The 21,462-nt window shown below is 41.0% G+C and overlaps 1 protein-coding gene across 1 annotated transcript in view; it reads right to left on the reverse strand.

Annotated features, from left to right (window-relative positions):
• Window positions 1–19,076, reverse strand: part of LOC124606751 (dehydrogenase/reductase SDR family protein 7-like) — a 43,320-nt gene extending 24,244 nt beyond the window's left edge. The window contains exon 1 of the mRNA XM_047138797.1: window positions 18,813–19,076. Within this exon, the coding sequence (XP_046994753.1) occupies window positions 18,813–18,962 (150 nt within the window). The 5' untranslated portion in view covers window positions 18,963–19,076. The remainder of the gene's footprint in view (window positions 1–18,812) is intronic.
• Between the last annotated feature and the right edge of the window lie 2,386 nt (window positions 19,077–21,462).

Genomic DNA, 21,462 nt, shown 5'->3' on the forward strand with positions numbered 1-21,462 from the left:
TCCAAATTTGTCTTCTGAATACCAAGAGAGGTATAGATAATTTATGGGAGGAATTCAAACTTATTCAGGACAAAGTAGATAATAGGGTGACTTCTCCTAATGTGGTATTGACTAGTAAGGTAATGACGGATTTACAATCAGGAGCCAATTCTGGATTATCCAGGCAATTCCCTAAGTTTAAGCCAGATGGGGAAGTACATCCTACCCATTTTTTGAAAAGGTTCAACCAAGCCTTGCCCAACAACTGGGAGGATTCGAAAAAGTTTGACTTTGCTGTGGGGCATCTATTAGGGGAAGCCTCAGAGTGGGGTAGGGTAAACATTGAAAACTTCTCCTCTTGGGAAGATTTTCAAAAGAAGTTTAAACAAAAGTATTGATCAGCTAGTGCCCAAGAAAAACTTATTGGATTTGTGGGACCCAAAGTATTACAGTAATATGTGGGGAACAATGAGAAAGTATTTCAACTGGCATTTAACACGAGCGAAGTACTTGGATAAGCCAATGGAGGAAGAGGGGTTAGTTTGAATTTTAATAAGATGATTGCTCATTTACATGAGGAAGGATATACTATGTAGTGGGTGGAGAACGGTTGAAGAATTATTATCTTTTGTGGACGTACTTGATGCCTTAAATAAGAAGTGCAACGACAGTGTACACCAAAGTGAAAATCAGAGTTACAAAACGAATAGTAATAATAACTTTAAAAGATATGAGGCTAACTTAGCTAGAGTACACCAGTGTAACCAGAATAATGTTAATGATAATTATCAGAAGAAGCATCCACTTTCGAATTTAGGTCCAGTAACTTCGCATGAATTTGTGCCACAAAGTGGTAACGTAGTACCCCACTTTGGTAACCAACCAATAATTATTAGTAATGAGGAAAACGTAGTGCGATCTGGATTCAGGACCAGCGCCCAGGTTGTAGAGATACACTAGGAGGCCTGGTTTATTATAAGTATGCTAATTTCATGCACAAAATACTGACAAAAGAATGGTTGTTACTGGAAGAACCAAACTTCACTACCAATAATCCACAACCAATAATAGTAGGAAACATGGAGACTTTTGAAGTTAACATATTTATAGGTTCAGGGAGTGAGGTGCGGTCATTTATAGCATGTTCTTTAATTTATTACAAACTCAACATCACCTACCTCTGTTACCAGTAACTGGAGTTTAAATAGTTGGTACAACAGGAATGAAGAGCAAAGTTGTGAAACACGAAACCCAGGTGAATTGCAACATTGGAAGTAATTTGTTTCATCAGACATTGTTAACAGTAGAAAATATCAATAGAGAGGTATTATTTGCATTAGATTGGTTATTAGACTTTAAAGTCATTTTAAATTTTGAAGAAAATCTTCTTTGTTTTGGGAAAGGGGACAGTAGACATTGGGTACCGTTTTTGGCAGACAGCTACATTGGTAAACAAACAACTGAGAGTCAATGTCTCCGATTAGCAGCTACAGCACAACTGTCACCAGAGATCTATAATGTAGACCAATTAGCATCTAGGATTGACTTGCAAAACAAAGTAAAAGAATCCCCAATATTAACCAATGCACAAAAAGTAGTTATATATGGAATTCTAATGGAATATGAAAAAGTATTTTCCAATCGTCCCAATAATATCAGCGATTACATTCGCAAGTTTAAAATCAAAGATGACACTCCATTTTTCTGTAAGCCATATCCAATACCGGTAAGTTTGAAAGCAGCAGTTAAGAAGGAAATTGACAAAATGATTGACAACAATATAATAGAACATAGTTCTAGTGTCATGAATAACCCTTCAGTAGTGGTAAAAAAGATTACAGGAGATGTGCAATTAGTGCTAGACGGGCAAACATTGAATAAGCGTACAGAAACAGAACGAGATAGACCAATTAACATCGATGAACTGTTATCCACATTTGAGAAAGCAAAATTTTTTAGCACAATGGACCTGACTACTGGTTATTGGCAAATTAGGTTACACCCAGAGTCAAAAAAGTATACAGCATTCCTGTCTGATGGTAAATCTTATCACTTCAATGTGTTACCTTTCGGACTTAATATATCCATATCAGTATTTATACATGCTCTGGATGAAGCATTAGGAAGAGATTTACTGAAGGATTTAGTAATATATGTAGATGATATTCTCATAATCTCATCTACCTGGGAAGAACATTGCCTAACATTGAGTAAGACCCTGAAAAACTTAAAGAAAAAGGTATTACTGTGAAATTGTCTAAATCGTACTTTGCAAGGCAAGAGCTTAAGTTTTTAGGGCATCTTGTAGGGGTACAGGGGATTAGACCGGGTCCTGAGTGCATAAAAGCGATTAAAGAATGTCCACCCCCTAAAAACCTGAGACAATTTAAGGGATTTATCAGAATGGCCGGGTACTATAGACGGTATATTAGGGGACAAGAACTAAATGACACAAGAATTTTACATTTGTTAAGAAATACTGTGAGTTTGGGATGAAGAGGCAAATAATACGTTTGAAAATGCAGAAAGAGCACTAGTAGAAGCACCCATATTGCATCATCCGAGTATGGTCGAACTATTTTAAATTACAAGCGACGCATCTGATTATGGGATTCCGGCAAAACTATTCCAAGGAGAGTGGGGTATAGATAATGTAAATCACAGATCTATAGCTTTTGATAGCCGTTGTCTTAATAAACATGGATTAAACTACACAGCTACTGACAAAGAACTGTTAGCAATAGCATGGAGTACATCTAAAAATTCCAAACATTTGTATGAGGGGTCAGAATTCCATATCTACACAGATCATCAAGCTCTATCTTTTTTGATGAATAGTCGTTTGTTACATAGTAGATTAATGCGATGGATGTTGTTCCTACAAGAATATGACATTAGAATACAGTACGTAAAAGATTCTGAGAAAATTGAACCAGATGCTTTGTCTAGGTTACCTATAGGTATGGAGGAGTTCAAATGGACGGAAGGACCTGGCATAACTTTGCAGTTAATTTTCTGACAGGAGAGTATCCTTACACCAGGCTACACGAGATGGCACAAAGAGTAACAGAGAACATATACCATGATCCCTATTTTACCGAGATGTTTGCTATGTGTATTAGGAATTCCTTGCCTCCTAATCAAGCAGCAAAGTGGAAAATTATGGGTCATAATTTATTTTGGAGAGATAGTATAACATCGCAACGGTGGCATTTATGTACTCCGAAGTTAATGAAAGGCGAAATTGTGTGGTATGTTCATACAGGGTAGGGACATTTCGGAATAAAGAAATGTATAGCTCATATGAATAAGTTCTGTCACTTTAAAAGGCTAGGACATAAAGTAGTATCTTTATTTAGGACTTGTGAAATCTGTCAGAAGGTGAAAGAGAGTAACACTTGTGTTAAATACAAAATGTATCCAATCATTCCTAAGTCTATACACAACCTTACAGCAGCGGATTTCTTTGGACCAATTCCGAAAGGTAAGGAGAGAGAGTCGTACATTTTAATCCTCATAGAGTGTTTGTCAAAGTATGTTAAGTTGTAACCTGTTAAAAAAGCAAATACACCAATTGTGATATGCTGATTGCAACAATATTTTCTGGAGGTAGGTAAACCAAAACTGTCTCTCCGATAATGATTTTATAGAATTTTTAGCATGGGAATGTATTCGTCAAGTGTTAGTATCCAATCATAACCCATCATCTAATCTATGTGAACGGGTAATGAAAGAGATTGGGAAATTATGCCGCACCTACTGCCGTGAAAAACATACTTATGGGCTACGAAGATCAAAGACTTTGAGCTTACTTTAAATGAATTACCGCATTTGTCAAAAGGATTAACACCTTTTCAAGTAATTGGCAAACCTTTTGTAGGAGAACCTCTAATTAAAAGTTTTAATTGGCCTGAACAACCTACTTTCGATTATGATCTTAATCAGGAAATACACTCCTGGAAATGGAAAAAAGAACACATTGACACCGGTGTGTCAGTCCCACCCTACTTGCTCCGGACACTGCGAGAGGGTTGTACAAGCAATGATCACACGCACGGCACAGCGGACACACCAGGAACCGCGGTGTTGGCCGTCAAATGGCGCTACCTGCGCAGCATTTGTGCACCGCCGCCGTCAGTGTCAGCCAGTTTGCCGTGGCATACGGAGCTCCATCGCAGTCTTTAACACTGGTACCATGCCGCGACAGCGTGGACGTGAACCGTATGTGCAGTTGACGGACTTTAAGCAAGGGCGTATAGTGGGCATGCGGGAGGCCGGGTGGACGTACCGCCGAATTGCTCAACACGTGGGGCACGAGGTCTCCACAGTACATCGATGTTGTCGCCAGTGGTCGGCGGAAGGTGCACGTGCCCGTCGACCTGGGACCGGACCACAGCGACGCACGGATGCACGCCAAGACCGTAGGATCCTACGCAGTGCCGTAGGGGACCGCACCGCCACTTCCCAGCAAATTAGGGACACTGTTGCTCCTGGGGTATCGGCGAGGACCATTCGCAACCGTCTCCATGAAGCTGGGCTACGGTCCCGCACACCGTTAGGCCGTCTTCCGCTCACGCCCAAACATCGTGCAGCCCGCCTCCAGTGGTGTCGCGACAGGCGTGAATGGAGGGACGAATGGAGACGTGTCGTCTTCAGCGATGAGAGTCGCTTCTGCCTTGGTGCCAATGATGGTCGTATGCGTGTTTGGCGCCGTGCAGGTGAGCGCCACAATCAGGACTGCATACGACCGATGCACACAGAGCCAACACCCGGCATCATGGTGTGGGGAGCGATCTCCTACACTGGCCGTACACCACTGGTGATCGTCGAGGGGACACTGAATAGTGCACGGTACATCCAAACCGCCATCGAACCCATCGTTCTACCATTCCTAGACCGGCAAGGGAACTTGCTGTTCCAACAGGACAATGCACGTCCGCATGTATCCCGTGCCACCCAACGTGCTCTAGAAGGTGTAAGTCAACTACCCTGGCCAGCAAGATCTCCGGATCTGTCCCCCATTGAGCATGTTTGGGACTGGATGAAGCGTCGTCTCACACGGTCTGCACGTCCAGCACGAACGCTGGTCCAACTGAGGCGCCAGGTGGAAATGGCATGGCAAGCCGTTCCACAGGACTACATCCAGCATCTCTACGATCGTCTCCATGGGAGAATAGCAGCCTGCATTGCTGCGAAAGGTGGATATACACTGTACTAGTGCCGACATTGTGCATGCTCTGTTGCCTGTGTCTATGTGCCTGTGGTTCTGTCAGTGTGATCATGTGATGTATCTGACCCCAGGAATGTGTCAATAAAGTTTCCCCTTCCTGGGACAATGAATTCACGGTGTTCTTATTTCAATTTCCAGGAGTGTAGTTTCCAGAAATTTAGTTGGAAAGGCACAACAAAGAGTTAGTAAACATAATGAGAAAGTGGTTGAATATCAGTACAAGGTCAATGATACGGTTCTGGTAAAACATCTTCAGAGCTCTGCCCTGAAGAAAGAGAGACATAAGTTTTTTTCAGAAAAATTAAGGACTTTACCGAACACAAACAGTAATACATCCCAAAGCCTTATTCTTAGTAGATCCTATGACTGGATCAGAGAAGGGAAAATACAATGTAAAGGACATAAAGATGTATATCCCCCAGGGATGTTAACATTCTGTGTCAACGGGCGGAGTGACAACCGTCGGATCCCGAGTTGTTTTCAGTGTTTCTTCCAAGATAGTTTTCCTGCACCGAATTCCCTTCAAATTTTAAACTATTCTATAATCTATTCCTAAAATCTTAAACTATCCTATAATATTAGTATGTAGGAAACCAGATATGACAGTCAAGTAGAGAACTTAAGAGAATCACAAATGAACAGCGATATCTAGACATTAAATGAAACGAATAGAATGTTATATTAGTGGAAAGTATAATAAGTTGGTACTATTTAAACAGAGTGATATTGAGATGACAAACTGAATAGAGGATTTTATGTGTGTATAAGAAGATAACAAAGTGACTAACTACACAACTATTTAATAGTAGTGTATAATTTTCTATTTGGTATAGAGTATTTTATACCTTTTATGGAATATGATGTAAATGGGAGGGTTTGTATACTTTTTGGAAGGGGTGGGTATTGTAGATTAAAACATGATTTACACCAAAATATAAATCATGGCTAACAAAGAACACACACCACACCTTTCAAACAACCCTTGCAGCAAACAAGTGTAACTGATTCTTGATCGTTTGCCATTCCATAGTGGTTACTAAGATTTTCTTCGGGGACCTCAAGGGTGAAGGTGAGAATGTCCCTTCTGTAGGAGATGATTTAACACCATACCTCCTCCGGCTTCTCACTCAAGTACCGGCAAGGTAGGGGTCCTGGGGAAAGGGGGGTGGGAAAGGTTTCCTGTCTTTGGGGCTACCTTGTTTCTCTTCTTCGATCTTAGCAACCATTTCTATTTTTTCCTTTCTTACTTCTCTTTTGAGTACCTGCCTATTTTTTCTCCTCTTTCCATATTCATCTACTTCTATCGCAGGAGTCCTTCATTTTCTCCGTGGTTTCCAATAACCTACAACTTATCTCCAGATAAGAATGCCGAAGAATCAGGCTGCACAAACACATATCACCATACACTCAAAGATACAAGGGAACACAAACCAGATTTGAGTTAATTATGATGCTTAATTAAGTAAAGTTAGTGTAGCAAATACTCTGATGGAGTGACGAGTCAGAGTAATGGGACTTGATCATCAGATGTAGACATAGTATCTACTATGAGTTGAATAATATGGGTAGACATAATATCTACTAAAGATTACAGAAGTTGAGAAGTAGAGGAGGACTCTGGGGTATCAGATCTAAAAAAGGCTGACCTCTACTGTGTGGACAGGGGCACCAAAAAAGGGATTGACCTGTACCATAGGAGAATAAGAATTAAGAGGGGTGTACCTATCAAAACGGAAGGAGTAAGTGCACTCAGAGGGTCAATCCACCTGTAAGATTTAGGTACTGATCCTAGGGGAAAAGGACAGTATCGTGACAGAAGTCATATTTAACAGGAATTATTCTGGTAATTTTGAATTCTATATTCCACTAGCATTATTATGTTTTAGTTAAGTTTACAAGCGTTGGGAAGAACACTTTCATTTGCCCAGAGTTCCTCCAGAGTACAAACAGTCTATAATTAATGAGGCTAATACGTAGTAAAGAAGTAGCACAAAGAATTAGAATAAAGAGTAAAATATTCAAGTGTCATGAACACCTGGAGCTTATGATTGGATACCCAAAGGTTTAGGCCCCTTGACTCCTAGATTGAGTGAAATACTCCCGTTTTGTAATAAAAGTACAATGAAAAAAGAAAAGCTATATAGTAAATAAAAGGGTTATGCATGGTTAATAAAAAATGTGGAATAACGATTTGTTATTCTATGTAATACTAATGTGCATAATGAGTACGTATAAAATACCGCATGTTCAAGCTGAGGGGAGGGATATGTAGTGCTTCGAATTTCTGCATAAATTCCAGAACCATTCGTCCTTTTGCCATCTTGAACACACGATATTTTAAAAATAAGTGAGAGAGAATGTACATACTGCGCGACACATTTGTGTGTGCAGGCTGGAAAGGAGTCACGAGATGCGACGGTTGTACGGCATCGACAACTGTTTGCCGCTCATGCAACGGAAGTAGTATTGGAAGAGCAAGAAGTAATCATGTAGTATTCCTTGCTGTTTTAATGTCTGTGATTATTGTTAAAGAAAAAAGAAGAACCTATTATAGACATTTAATTGCACTTCATGTGTTGGACTTGCTAAAAGCAAGACATGTTCATAAATTATGTGGTTGTAAAAACTACACGATTGAAGATGTATTTTATCAAGTTTAACACAAGACAAATCGGTTGACTTATAAACATTCGAATATTGATGTGAGAAATATTGAATTTGTTCTCAGTGGAAGTTTTAATATACTATGTACGAGTTAAAAGGATTCTTCGAGCACTAAATTATTTCAAAAATAGAGAGAGTGTCTTATAAATACTGTAACCAGCATTATTCTTCGGAGAAGAAAGTTTTGGAGATCGACAGAGCCGGCAATCCAGAGAAGAAGATCGGCTGCACAGATCAAGTAAGTCAACCAATGTGAGAGAGGTGTGGAGTTTGCTTGCAATCCAAAGTCAAACCGCTTCTGATCTTCGCACATCACTAGAAATGTTATATGAAGTGGAGAAACAGGGAATAAACTTTAAGAAACACTTACTCAACTCTGATAATACCTACCCACTTTGATTATGAAACTTCACATCTGATCATTTTAATGGATTTATTGCATTACTTCCATGGTTTCTATTTTTAAAGTTGATTTGCATAAGTTGGATAAAATCTGTTGTGAAAGCTACATTTCTCGGTCAGTTAAGGCCAGCATTTGGCTGGATGAATGGGGGATGTCTCCCAAAGTCACCATCAAATTGGCCGATAGAAATTACTTAACGGCCTAGTGCTCAATCAAGACAGTTCTCATCTCATTGGTTTGTCATGTTATTGTGCAGGTAGCCTAACTGGACTGCAGAATTTTTAGCTCTATGACTGCTTTTGGCTCAGTGTTATACCCTATAGAATTTGAGAATATCCTAGTCCCTAGAGAGAACATCTTTTCGACCTTGAAATTTGACACTTTCTTTCCTCTCTTCTATAATAGAAAACATTATATTGTTTTAAACTGAGGTATTTAACTCCCTGATTAAGTATAAATATACATATCTACAGTATAGCATGAAGATTCTTTAGATAGCACTAAAGTGACCCTGCTATGTAAAACTGAGGGGATATTCAGCAAGTTGTAATAGGTCATCTTCATCCACAGAAAACGGTAAACTACTACTGCGATTCAGTTGTGCAGCAAAGGATTGAGGCATTCTTATGGAAACTGGGGACACATGAGGGGCACGCTCTGTCACCATATGACATTGTTCTTGAAACTGGCATCTGAATCCATGTACCAAGGTATCTGCAGTTTGATAAAGGCTGTATGAGGAAGTGACAAAAGACAGAGGATACTACTTTGGAACAGTTCTACAAATTTTTTCATCCGTCTTTATTGCAGATGAGCACTGAAATTGCTGCTGCTTCTAGGTCTCTGCATAACTTTCAGTGGACGGTGTAGAACAAAAAAATGAGAGGTGGAAGACACACAGCAACTGCTAAAGTTAATAGTGTGTCCCATTGGGTGCAGCAGTTCAGTACAGTCCCTGAGAATCACTGCTAGTAATGTGTGAAAATTCTATAATTAATAAAATGCCTGTACCCATACTCCAGATAGTCCTCTTTTGCCTCCACCCCTCCCTCCTGTAGATACCTATGCTTATGTCCAGAGTATAATAATCAGTAATATAAGAAGGCAGATCAACAGCAAATGTGTTTCTGTATTAATTTTTTGCAGTATACACTTAACCAGCACTAAGTGATTTGGAATATTAAATGACAATGATCTCTTAGTGATGTCCATGTTTGTAAACTGCTTGAGTTTTATATCAACAAACATCTGCCTGCTGCATAGACAGCAATGACACTACCTTTAAAAAAATACACAATTGTCTGATGTGGCTGTAGTGCTCACCAATGTTTACAGTTCATGACTGGTCATCAAAGATAGAGCACTACTCATGACTGGAACTTGCCCAGCTGAAAGAATGCATAGAGAAATGTTTTGCCAACAGGAATAATCCTAACTGGAAGAAATGTGTCACCGCAGATAGAAACTTATGAGAAACTGGATTATTCAAGTGACAGCTGTTCTTCACAAAGAACTGATGATGATGATGATTTTGGATGTGGGGTTGCTCTGCATCATGGTCAACAGTGCCCTGACAAAAAGTCAACATGCCATTCTTGTTGGGGTTAGGAATGAAGGGCTGTCCCCCACACGAGGATTAGTTTAAGATGCAATGAAGTCTGCCTCCACTCCCCAGCACACGGATGAGGCCTGACAGTTCACAAAGTTTCGGAACCTGTCAAGTACTGACAAGGATGGTGGGCAGAGCTCCAGCAAAACTGAGGGTGTCTTGATGTCAACATATCATACACACATAGCCAAAATACGCTGAATCTTAAGTGGCATACCAAAAACTTCAAACTTCAAAGAGTAGTGCTCATTCTGCCTGTGGAGGAAACAATGTGTCAAAGGGCTATGTCTTACACGTAGTGTGGTGAGCAGCGTGTCTATTGCTGAGAACAAAGTCCACCATGCATGTGAGGTTGATCTGAGTGACTGCAGTTTCTTTCCCGTCCACCACCACTAACCACGAGTTTCTCAATAACACATGATTTGTCTGTCACATAAGAAGATGATGATGCGCAAGAGGATGGCACACAACACCATCCCAATATACTTCTTTGGCTGCTTTGTTGGCTATGTTGTTTCTCTGTATCCCAATGTGTCCAAGTACTCAGCGAAAGATAACCTCCTTGCACGGTTTTGGAGCTGCTGTAAGGAGTCATACGTGAGCTGAAACAATTGCTCAATTGGATACATTTGGCGGACCACTTGTAGCACACAGAGTGAGTCAGAACAGGAGAAAAATCTTGTACTGCGATGCCTGTGAATTCACTCCAGTGCCATCATAGTCCTTATAACTACACAACATAATTTGTAAATTGTTCTGGGAGGCACACTTTGAAAATCCTATCAAGGAACACAGTTGAACAAAATTGTGGTACATACTTAAAAACAGAGCTGTAAAAACATAATATGGAGTACAAGTTTTCTTGTACTGCATCAAGATTAAAATCTCCTTAGGCCTCTGAAGATGCCAAGGCGGCAATTTGTTCCATCCCTGGCATTGTATTTGGAGGTCTGATGTATTCAGATCCTTGAGAGAGTCCTTAGCATGTATCCTGAGTGGCTTGATCACCCACCACTGATTCCTGAACAGCTGTTCCAAACTGGGATGGACTGCTGCACTAAATCCTAATGACCTAGGCAATACTGAGATTTTCAAGGCCAGACAAGCCAGAAGGATGCACAGCCAAATTCAGAGTGGTGGTTCATCAGCCTCTGCACACAAACACTGCTGGTCTGATAGGCTCACACCAGTCAGTGTCCAAATCCCCTTGTGGTGAACAGCACCTAACATATTGAGGTAGGAGGGCTGGTTCTTAACCAAGTTGCCATAATCTAACTGTGATCTGACTGCTGCCCTGTAAAACTGCAGGAGATGGGACCTGTCAGTTCTCCATTCCTTTTTGTGGAGACATTTCAAAATATTCAGTGATCTGAAACCCTTTGTTTGCAGTCTTTTAGGTGCAGGATCCAGGCTAATTTCAAGTCAAGTAGTATGGCCAAAAAGTGCTTAAGATGTACAACTGACAAGGCTACACTCCAAAGACTGTTAGGATTGGTACAATCCTGACTGAAAAGAAACAGGAGACTGCCTTTGGCTTCAGGGTACAGATGATGGAAGAGGCACACAAACTGATCAGGTCCAGGAGCAGTGTTTCTGGCTGCAGTCAGAACTGATTCTAATTTCCACATGGAGAATGGAATGTTGTAGGTAACTTCATAACATGAGAAGAAGCAGAGCCACCTCACCTCCACAGTCCTACAGAACACTCTGAACACAGGAGTTTGACTGGATGATGCAGTGACTGTAAAAAGTGTTCAGCTCAACTCTGAGCCATGCCTTTAAGCGCATCCACCAGAATCCCATCTCTCAACAACGTCACAAGAGCAAGTTATCTGAAATCGACCTCATTGAGTGCCAAACGTGCCAGTGGAAGTGCACTGATTAATGGAAATCACGAACTGCTTCCAGGAGTCCCTCTTCCATTCTTTTATCACTTACCTCACTTGTGCAGTTGGATGGGGTTTGAATTTCCATAGTGCTGTGCAGCTGGCTCTGGTTACTGAGTGACATTCGTCATTCCACCAAGCTCCAGGCAATTGCTAGACTGGGGATTGGAATCTGCAGAGCACAGTGAATCTCACAGGCCATATGGTCCACCATCCCCTGGGCGCAATCTTGTTTTTTGAAGATGGCTTGCTGACTGTATCACAATCAATTTGCCCTTTGAACCATCCACTTTGTGGTCTTCTGTTGACTACAGTCAGAGTCAGAAGATGAATTCATGCAGGGATGTGGTCACTGAAATGCAAATCTGTGGCCACTTCCCACTGAAATGAGCCTGGAATAGCTGGGCAGCACAAACACAGGTCAGTGGTTGAAGATTAAGGTATAGCTGTGGAAGAGTGTGTCATCTGACAAGAGTTCAAAAGGCATATGTCCCCTGAATGGATGAGGCACTTGATAATTTGACCTCTAGAGCAAGTGGTAGCCAAGCCCCACATCACATTGTGTGCATTGTACTCCCCTGTTGTCTACGTTTGCATCTAACAGATCATGAAGTGGAATGTACAAAAAGCATACTGTATTCTGAACTTGTGTGAGGACTTTAACTGCATTTGCTGTAAGGCCATGGTAAAAGGAAAAGGAGAGGAATAGCACCTGTCACTGATGAAAACAGCCAGTCTACCCTTAGCCCTGTCTCCAGAAACATCGTCCTTTACACAGGGATGGTAGCCCCTTAATGCAGATGTGTTGGTGACTAAAGTAAATTTCTAGTAAAAAGATGCAGAACAGTCTCTCCTGGACCAGGATATGTAATTCTTCCAAATGCGATTGGTATTCACTTAAGTTCCACTGCAACACAGAAGTCCCTTTGGAAACCATTCATTAGCAATGGTTGCCCTTGTCATCCTCCCTCAGCAGCAATGACTTACTTGAGAGAGGTCAGGCGGAACATTAGATGGTGTCTGACTCTTTGGTTCCTCCATGTGGATACCAATATCCTCGACAGTAAAATCATCTCTGAAAAGGGAGAGTGTTCACCACTCCGAAGGTTTAAGTGCCACTTTCTTTGATTTTTAATGATTTTTTGTGTGACATTTTTTCCTTACTTATGGGAGGAGTTGCTTGCATGGTTAGAGGGGACAGCTTAGTCAGCTTCCGATGGTGTGCATCAGTATGAGGCTGAGGTTCTAAGTCAATCTTCAATGGCTTCTGAATGATTTTTGGATTCAAGTGCAACTTTTCCCCCACAGGTACACTGACAAGTGTGTGTACTCAAATTTGAATCTGTGGTCTGCGTAAGTGTGGAGGCATCACACTTAGCGACTGACTTCTTATGGGATGATGCAAAAGAAGTAGCAAACATCGGAGGTTGCACAGCTTTGAAAGCTTTTTTAGTTTCACCATAGGGCATGTGTCTCAACTCCTGAATTTTTCTTTCCTCATTCTAAACCCACACTTCCTGGTCCATTCTGGGTGATCCCTGGAGCAGGTTATATATTTCAGAGGAATTGTACAAGAATCGCTTGACTCGTGAGCTGAGTCTCCACAATTTCCATACGTAACCCTCATGTCACAAGCCATAGTGGTATGACCAAATCTTTGATATATGAAGCCTCACACCGGGCTCGGAACAATTGACTGAACTTTAAAATGGATAAACCCTGGAAGAATATGTTCCAATAATTCTGGAGTGTTGAAGGTTTGGAAGAAGAAAAAAAAAAACTGCAACATTTATCCCATGTGCCACTGACTCTCCTCATAGTTCTGCTCTTCTGCAACACATATTTTCATTCTTTATGTAACTCCTCAGGGTCTATCTCCATTACATCCACATGCAACCATGCAATCACAGAAGTTAAAGGTGTTGTGCAGCCCTGCCATAACAGGATTGTCAACTGAGGCCTTGCATCACAGAAGCTTACATGCTTACATACTAGGTCTGACATGGCAGTTTCAACTACAAGTGTTCCATTACAAAGCTGTTTTAATTAATTTATTTATTTTATTTGAAGAACCCAGCAATACCCTCCAATGCCTTGTTAATTGTATACCTGTCCTTTTTTTCCCCCTAAGGTAAGTCTTTCCACTCCCGGGATTGGAATGACTCCTTACCCTCTCCCTTAAAACCCACATCCTTTCGTCTTTCCCTCTCCTTCCCTCTTTCCTGATGAAGCAACCATTGGTTGCGAAAGCTGAATTTTGTGTGTATGTTTGTGTGTCTATCAACCTGCCAGCGCTTTCGTTTGGTAATTCACATCATCTTCCTATTATGTAATACTGAGACTACTACTTGGGTGGACTGGGCAACTGCGCTCTCTTTGTTGATTGGGTTTAGGTACTACCTGATGCAAAAACCATCCCATCCTGCAGTAGATGTGAATTTAGGTCACTTCACAGGGATTCCACAAGCCACTAGGGAAACAAATGTTGATCCAGACAATGCCCTGCATGTCTGAGGCAGCCATACAACTTGGGGTGGGTTTGGGGGGAGGGGGTGGTGCCCCAGAGGTTGCACACTAAGACTGTTTTTACCTGATCAGCACGTAGCACACCTTCAGGCTGAAGGTTATATATATAGCTGTGTATCTTCATCACTGTCTAGATGGTGAAGCCAATGGCCGCGTTCCCTTAAACACACAACATCCTACCACCGTGCCTAATGATGGCCCCTGAAGTACGCCCAGAATTTATGGCAGAGGAGATTGGGTGATGCTGGTGAGTCCACAACTGAGGAAACCCAAGGTCACCCTACCTGTACCCAACCACTGTTGGTGAAGCTCCCTTGGAAAAACAGTGCTCCCTTCCTTAAGTTTTAGGACATTCTTTCTCAGGTCCCTCTGATGAGGCCTGTGCAGCTTGAGTGATCATGCCAGTAGCTATGCTGCCACTGGCATAGCTTTCAGCATCACTGAGTCATTCAAACTCTTCCACTCAGCACTAAAGATGCTTATGATGCGGTAGTGTTCCCTGGGAGAGACAAATAAATGTTTGCTGGGCAGAACTTCAGGAGAGTGTTGGAATCTATGGGAGACGATTCATGAATAGGCACTCACCAATTTTTCTATGAAGTGCACACATTGTAGTATACAGTGGAGTACTAGTGAAGCAGCTATTGCACTCTTCTCATTAACAATGGGTACAAGAGTACAGTTCTGTCACTGGATCATCCACCACAGTACATCAAGGCTTAAGTTTTCACATTTTGCATTATTCTAGGATGAGGCTTCAATTATTATACTGCTTTCAGCAACACTTTGAATTTGCAGCTGTTGAACTAACAAAGTTAGAAACCTATAAGGAGTTAATCATTCTGTGTGTGTATGACTCAGTCAGTGGCAATGGGACACTTTCTTCTGCAAATTAATTGAAGTCCTTGGAAGCCAAAGCCCCCCAAAACCAATGTAATAATTTGTGGAGACATGAATATTAACACAAGTGTTGAATCTGATATTAGTAACAACATCCTAAACATTCTGAGCACATCTGGAATGGCAAAAATGCTAAACCCACTACTGTAAGGTTTTAAAAAGTTCAACATCAGACTTAGACAATGTACTTACAGATATCAACAGGGAAAATTGTTACACATTTATGAGACCTTGGCCTTTTGGATCATTACTGTCAGAAAATGAAGCTAAAGGCAGGTCTCGTAAAACACACAAAAACCGCATGTCAATATAAGGATATTCTCAGCATACAAAGTGCATACTTTTTATAGGGCATTGGAAAATCAAACCTGGGATGCGTTGTATATGGAAAACAATGTAGCTGCTATATTCCTGAAATTCTGTGCATTGCTTAAATTAATTTTTGTGGAGACATTTTCAAAAGTAGCCTAACAAATTCAACAGTAGCAGCTAAGGCAAACAGATGGATAACTGCAGATATTATACAGATTAGCGAATTATACTAATAAATAGAATCTATTTAATGAAGCACAGTTTGGTCTCGAAAATGAGAGAAGTGTAATATCAGCCATTACAAAATTGGTAGCCTGCTTGAAGCCGTTAACAAGGCTTGTGTTACTGGCATATCCTTTGACTTGCCAACAGGTTTTGTTAATGTTGGGCATAAAATACTACTAACAAGTTAGAAGCACTAGGTGTAAGAGGAACAGCAAATGATTGTTCCAGTCTTACTGGGAAAACGGGTGCAGAATATAAAAATATTTCACACATCTGATAAATTTTTATGTGAGACAAGCAGACAGTATGATGTATGGAGTAGTAGTTCTCTTTGTTAATGACAGCAAAATCATGATCACTTATAAAACATCAGAACTCCTATTAGGGAAAAGAAATGAAACCTCCAACGATGTTTACAACAAGGCTGTATGTAATAAATTAACAGTGAACATAAAGAAAACAAATCATATGCAACTCAGCATAAACAGAAAACAAATTCTGTAACATTAACCATACGGAACATATTTGTAGATTGTGTAATAAGCACAAAGATTTAGGGATGAACACTGATAATCAATACGGAATGAACAAAAAAAGATGGTGGTAAAAGAATGTCTTCAGCACATTTTGCTCGTAATGTTCTATCACCAGTTTGTAATGGACAGCCAATGCCTTGTGGTGACATCATTCCTATGTACACTCATTTCTTACCTGTGGGATTCTGTTTTGAAATCAAAGGTAAAAAAAAAAAAAAAAAAAAAAAAAAAAAAAAAAAGAAAATTTTAAATAGGTGAAAAGGGCCTGCAGAATAGTAACTAGCAGCAAGGCTCACTGTAAATAACTATTTAAAAAGAACTACATGAATACACTGGATCAACAGGAATGGTTGATACGAGTCATTGGCTTTGGCCAGTGACAGTGGTAATGGATGCTGTTACATCACGTTTTTATGCACATATTCACAGTTTTGTTGTTAGCTAGTGAAAAAAACGATGTGGTTGAGGTTATAGATTGATCTACAGCTTTGCCATAGGTATAGGTTAGGTTTGAACACAGTTTGGTTACGAGATGGCAACGCCAACGAATGTGATACTAAAAAAGCCTGGTTGTGGAGACATCTGATCTGTAGTTTAGCACATATGGAAAAAAGTTGCCAGTAATACACGTTATAGTCACCATAGTTTATAGCATTTGTCGGATGTTTTCTGCTTCACTGATCAAAGCCGTATTGAACATTCCTCTATATCCAGTACAGCCACCAAACTTTTGTACATGTCACAGAAAACATTACTTAGTATTTCACTAACTGTTCTACATACAATCTTAGAACAAGAGCCAGTCTGGACTTACATTTACCAAGAAAAAACCAACAAAAAAAAACTCAAAACTGGGCCATCCCACGAAAAGCGAGGTTTGCCTGTAAGGCTTCTTGTTCCTTTGTTTACAGGCAAATCAACACAGCTTGCACCATCAAACCTTTGTTGTATGTTTTTCATATTCAGGTCTATCTGTGTTCTTTTGTTTTCATGCTAATACTTCAATATCAATTGTACATATGTTACATCCATAAGCTTGTATGTACCAAACAGCACTTCCTATCAGGAAATAAAATCGCATAATAAATTGTCCAGTGAGATTAAAGATTACTAAAACATCTGTTTAAATAGGGAGCTAAAACATTTTTCTTAAGTAATGTGTACTACATAAAAGGGAATAACCAAAACACCTTGCCACATTACAATACTGTAATGCTTTTGCAGGAAAATAATGTGCAAGGATCTACAGTACACTAGAGTAATGCCGTATTTTATGAGCATGGAGTCAATTTCCTAATTAGAGTTAGTGCAAGGGGCACAGCAGCAAGTTTATGGTCCTGGATCACCAATGAGCATCCTTCAGAATCACCAGTGAGTGTCCTCAAGTGTAGCAATAAACAGCACAACTGAATAAGGCCATGCAGCTCTTAAGACATTGGCCCCATATTTGGGAGGATAAAATTTGTTCTATCCGACAACTGTGGCTTAGGTTTTCCTAAATAATTTCAGTCAAAAGCTAGATGGTTCCATCTTCATGGCCACCCTAGCCTCATAAAAGCATACTTGCATATTCAGTGTTTAAATGTAGATTATAGACCCACTTATTTTCATTGTATTATGACGACAAACCCACTACCATTGTACGGTGATAGCTGGATAAGTAAACAACTAAAATGCACAACAATAAAATAAAATCACCAAACTGGAATTGTACAACATGGAGTAATAGAACATTATTTGCTGCCATTTAGCTTGAATGATGCAAATCACCTGGTATTAAATATAGGTAAGCTGCTATTGTTATTGGAAACTATTCATCTTTATGTCCATGGGAAGAGGTAGTTTCAACATATTGATGCACCACCTCACTTCGGGATTAATGTGTACAAGTAACACAACATGTAACATTTTCCTCCTCCTTGTCCTCTCAACTGGCAGGTCCCTCCCAAACAAGGATTTGACTCCTATTCAACCAACCCTGCTTTCAAAGCTGAAGGAGCGTACACACTCTCAAGGCTTGAATTGGTATCCTCTACTAATTATTAAAATATTTCTATTAGCTGTAATAGAATTTTTCTGCATACGGTAAACAGTGACTTGCTATTTGGCTCTGAGCTCTCTGAGGTCATCAGTCCCCTAGAACGTAGAAGTACTTAAACCTAACTAACCTAAGGACATCACACACATCCATGCCTGAGGCAGGATTCGAACCTTCGACCGTAGCAGTCGCGCGGTTCCGTACTGAAGCCCCTTCAACAGCTCAGCCACCGCGGCCGGCACTTGCTACTTTCTCTATCTCTAATTTAGTGGTAAATTACAAACACGCTAAAGTATACAGATTCAAAAGGAAACACCAGAAAGCACCAATACCCAAAGAAGAAACACTCGCAGTAAGAGGCGATACAAATGCGGAAAACTTCCTATTGTGTATTTCTTAAGAGCATAGGACGAATTATTGTGTACACATGGGATTACTACCCGGCAAAACTTAAAGCTTCTATCATTAACGTCGAAAATTTACAAACTCTGCCATAAAACATACCTTGTCTCTTAATCTATGTTTAAGACGGCGCCTCTGCATTGCATCGTAGGCAGTAAATATCGAGAACGGGACAAATGTAACTGAAGCGCAAACAGCAGCCAGTATTCGCCATACAGACATGTCTTTTATTTCACTAACTATATTTCTCATTGTCGTGGCCCTTTGCTGCTTACTTTATAACATGCACCTCTCATTCGTTCTTATGCTACCGTCATCAATCATCACGATGGGAACCTTAACCTAAGTTCGTTTTTGACAGATCATATTGTTTGCAATTTATCGAAATTTTGTTTCATATCGATATTTATTTCTGTCACAAATCGATTACGGAATACGAAATAGTAACATTTGTGTATAGAGAAGGACAAGGCTGCAGGCTGCTTGTTTACTATATTTTTATTTTTCCTGATCGGTATCGAACTACATGCTCCTCGTCGACAGATCTGTAGACGATACAAAGAATTATACTACCGTATACAACATTATATGCTAAAAGGCTGATTTATACTACGTTATTGTGTCCATTTTGGATGGAGAATAGCGCAGCTGTTTTAATAAATTACAATGTAGAAAATACTGCAACCAGCCACAAGTTTTCTTGAAATGATTTTATTAGGCCGTTACTAGTTTCAGGCCTGAGTCCATCGTCAGATGGTAGCGTTGACTTCTTGCAAGTTTTACATTTGTATTCTAAAATATAGCAAACTTTTTGTGATGCATGGTTTACAAAAGAGACTTTTCAGAAAGTAAGTAAACGTATAGAGCGTATATAAGTGTAACACAATGTGACCACAAAAACTTTGTTAAATTTTAGGACCCAAATGTAAAATGAAAAATCTTTTGTAGATTATGCGTCAAATGGTGGTGAGTTCACGCTATAAGGAACTTCAACACGACGTCAGTTCGCTTAAGGTCCGTCCATACGCAAAGATCTGTTTACGCAAATATCTGTGCATGCAATAGATCGTTGCAAATATGATGTGTTTACGCGACACAAGTTCCAGTCGATTCGTCCGCCGCCTGTCGAAAAAAAAAGTCTGTGGCAAAGTGGCAAGCGACTGCGCTCTCGTAACATCAAAGTTTATTTCATTAGTTCAGAAATGGAGCGAGCCGTGACAGGCTCGCATTAGATGTCGTGTGCCTGGATTCCGAGCATTATTCACTGACTCCACTACTGGAAACGTGAATCGATTGTAGGTTGTAGCTGATTATCTCTGTCACAGCGAGTACTAAAGTACGCCTTGCCCACCGTTGGGAGGTTTCTATCTCACCATTTATGATCGTTCCACCCAGCTCACCCCCACCCTGAGGTACCTTGGCCTCACCCTCGACCGTCACCTCACCTGGACCCCTAACCTTCTGACCATCCAGCAGACAGCCCATTCCCACCTCTGCCTCCTGAAACTCCTGTCTTGCCGGACATGGCGATTGCATCCTTCCACCATCCTCCACACCTACAAATCCCTCATCCGTCCTATCCTCTGTTATCCCAGCATTGCCTGGATCTCCACACCCACCCGTTTTTACAAGGCTCTCCAAATCCTCGAATGCCATGCGCTCCACCTTGCCTTCCATACCCGCCTTCCTTCCCCCACACGGCTCCTGTATGACTTCATCCCCTTCCCCCACATCCTCCTTTTCCACCAACATCTCCGCATCCTTTACACTGTCTGCAGGCTTGATCCCCTCACCCCCTGGTTTCCTTCTTCCTCTCCACTTCACACCCATTGCCGCGCCTCTATCGCTGTATCCCTCCCTCTCTCCACCTCCATACCCCCCCATCTCCTTCCTCAGGGCAATTTCCAGCACCTCCCCCTCCCAGATGTTGAACTTCACTGTGACATCTACCCTTCCCTCCAACTGTAACTTTGCCTTGTTCCCTCCCCAAGACCCCCTTTTTTCCTTCTTCCAGAGCAGATTTTTCTCCTTCCCTCCCTGAGTCCCTGCCTGCCTTCCCCGGCTGCTTCCCTGCCACATCCTTCCCTCCCCGGCCCTCTTCGGTGCACACACCACCCATCCCCCCATCTCCTCCCCTCTCTCCCTTCTTCCCTTCTCCCCCTCTCTTCCCCTCCTTCCCTACTTCCCTCCTCCCCTCACTCCTCCCCTCCCTCCCTTCTTCCCTCCTCCCTCGTCTGTATTCCCCTGACAGATCCTCTCTGTTTGCTCATCATCATCAGTGAACTACGTCAGCGTTGTATTTGGTGCTGTTCTGTTCTGTTTTAATTATGTGCTGGACTTGTACATAGTGTTATTGCCAGTGATTGTTATGTGCTACACCGTCTGTCGATACTTTTATGATCCATTGTGTGGTTTTGTTTTGTGTGGGCTAATTTTTTACGGTTTTAATCTCCATTTTACAGTCTTCCCTTTTTGTCTGTTCTCTTTCGTACTGTTCCCATTTTTTTATATCTATGTACGCCATATTTTCTCCATTCTGTTATTTTAAATGTCTTGTTTGTATAATTACTGTCTTTCGGCTGAAGAGCAGCACATATACAGCTGCCAACCCAACCCAGATGGGGTACTGAAACACAATGAAAGAAAAGAAAATCGTTAGGAGAGCAGTAAGATCCAGGCAGCGAGTCATACTGCACTAAAGGGCATTACGAGCCGAATTTTGAACACAGTGGGCCAGCTGGTTGTTAGTTCT

This window comes from Schistocerca americana, chromosome 3 (assembly GCF_021461395.2).
Source record: "Schistocerca americana isolate TAMUIC-IGC-003095 chromosome 3, iqSchAmer2.1, whole genome shotgun sequence".
Classification (NCBI taxonomy): domain Eukaryota; kingdom Metazoa; phylum Arthropoda; class Insecta; order Orthoptera; family Acrididae; genus Schistocerca; species Schistocerca americana.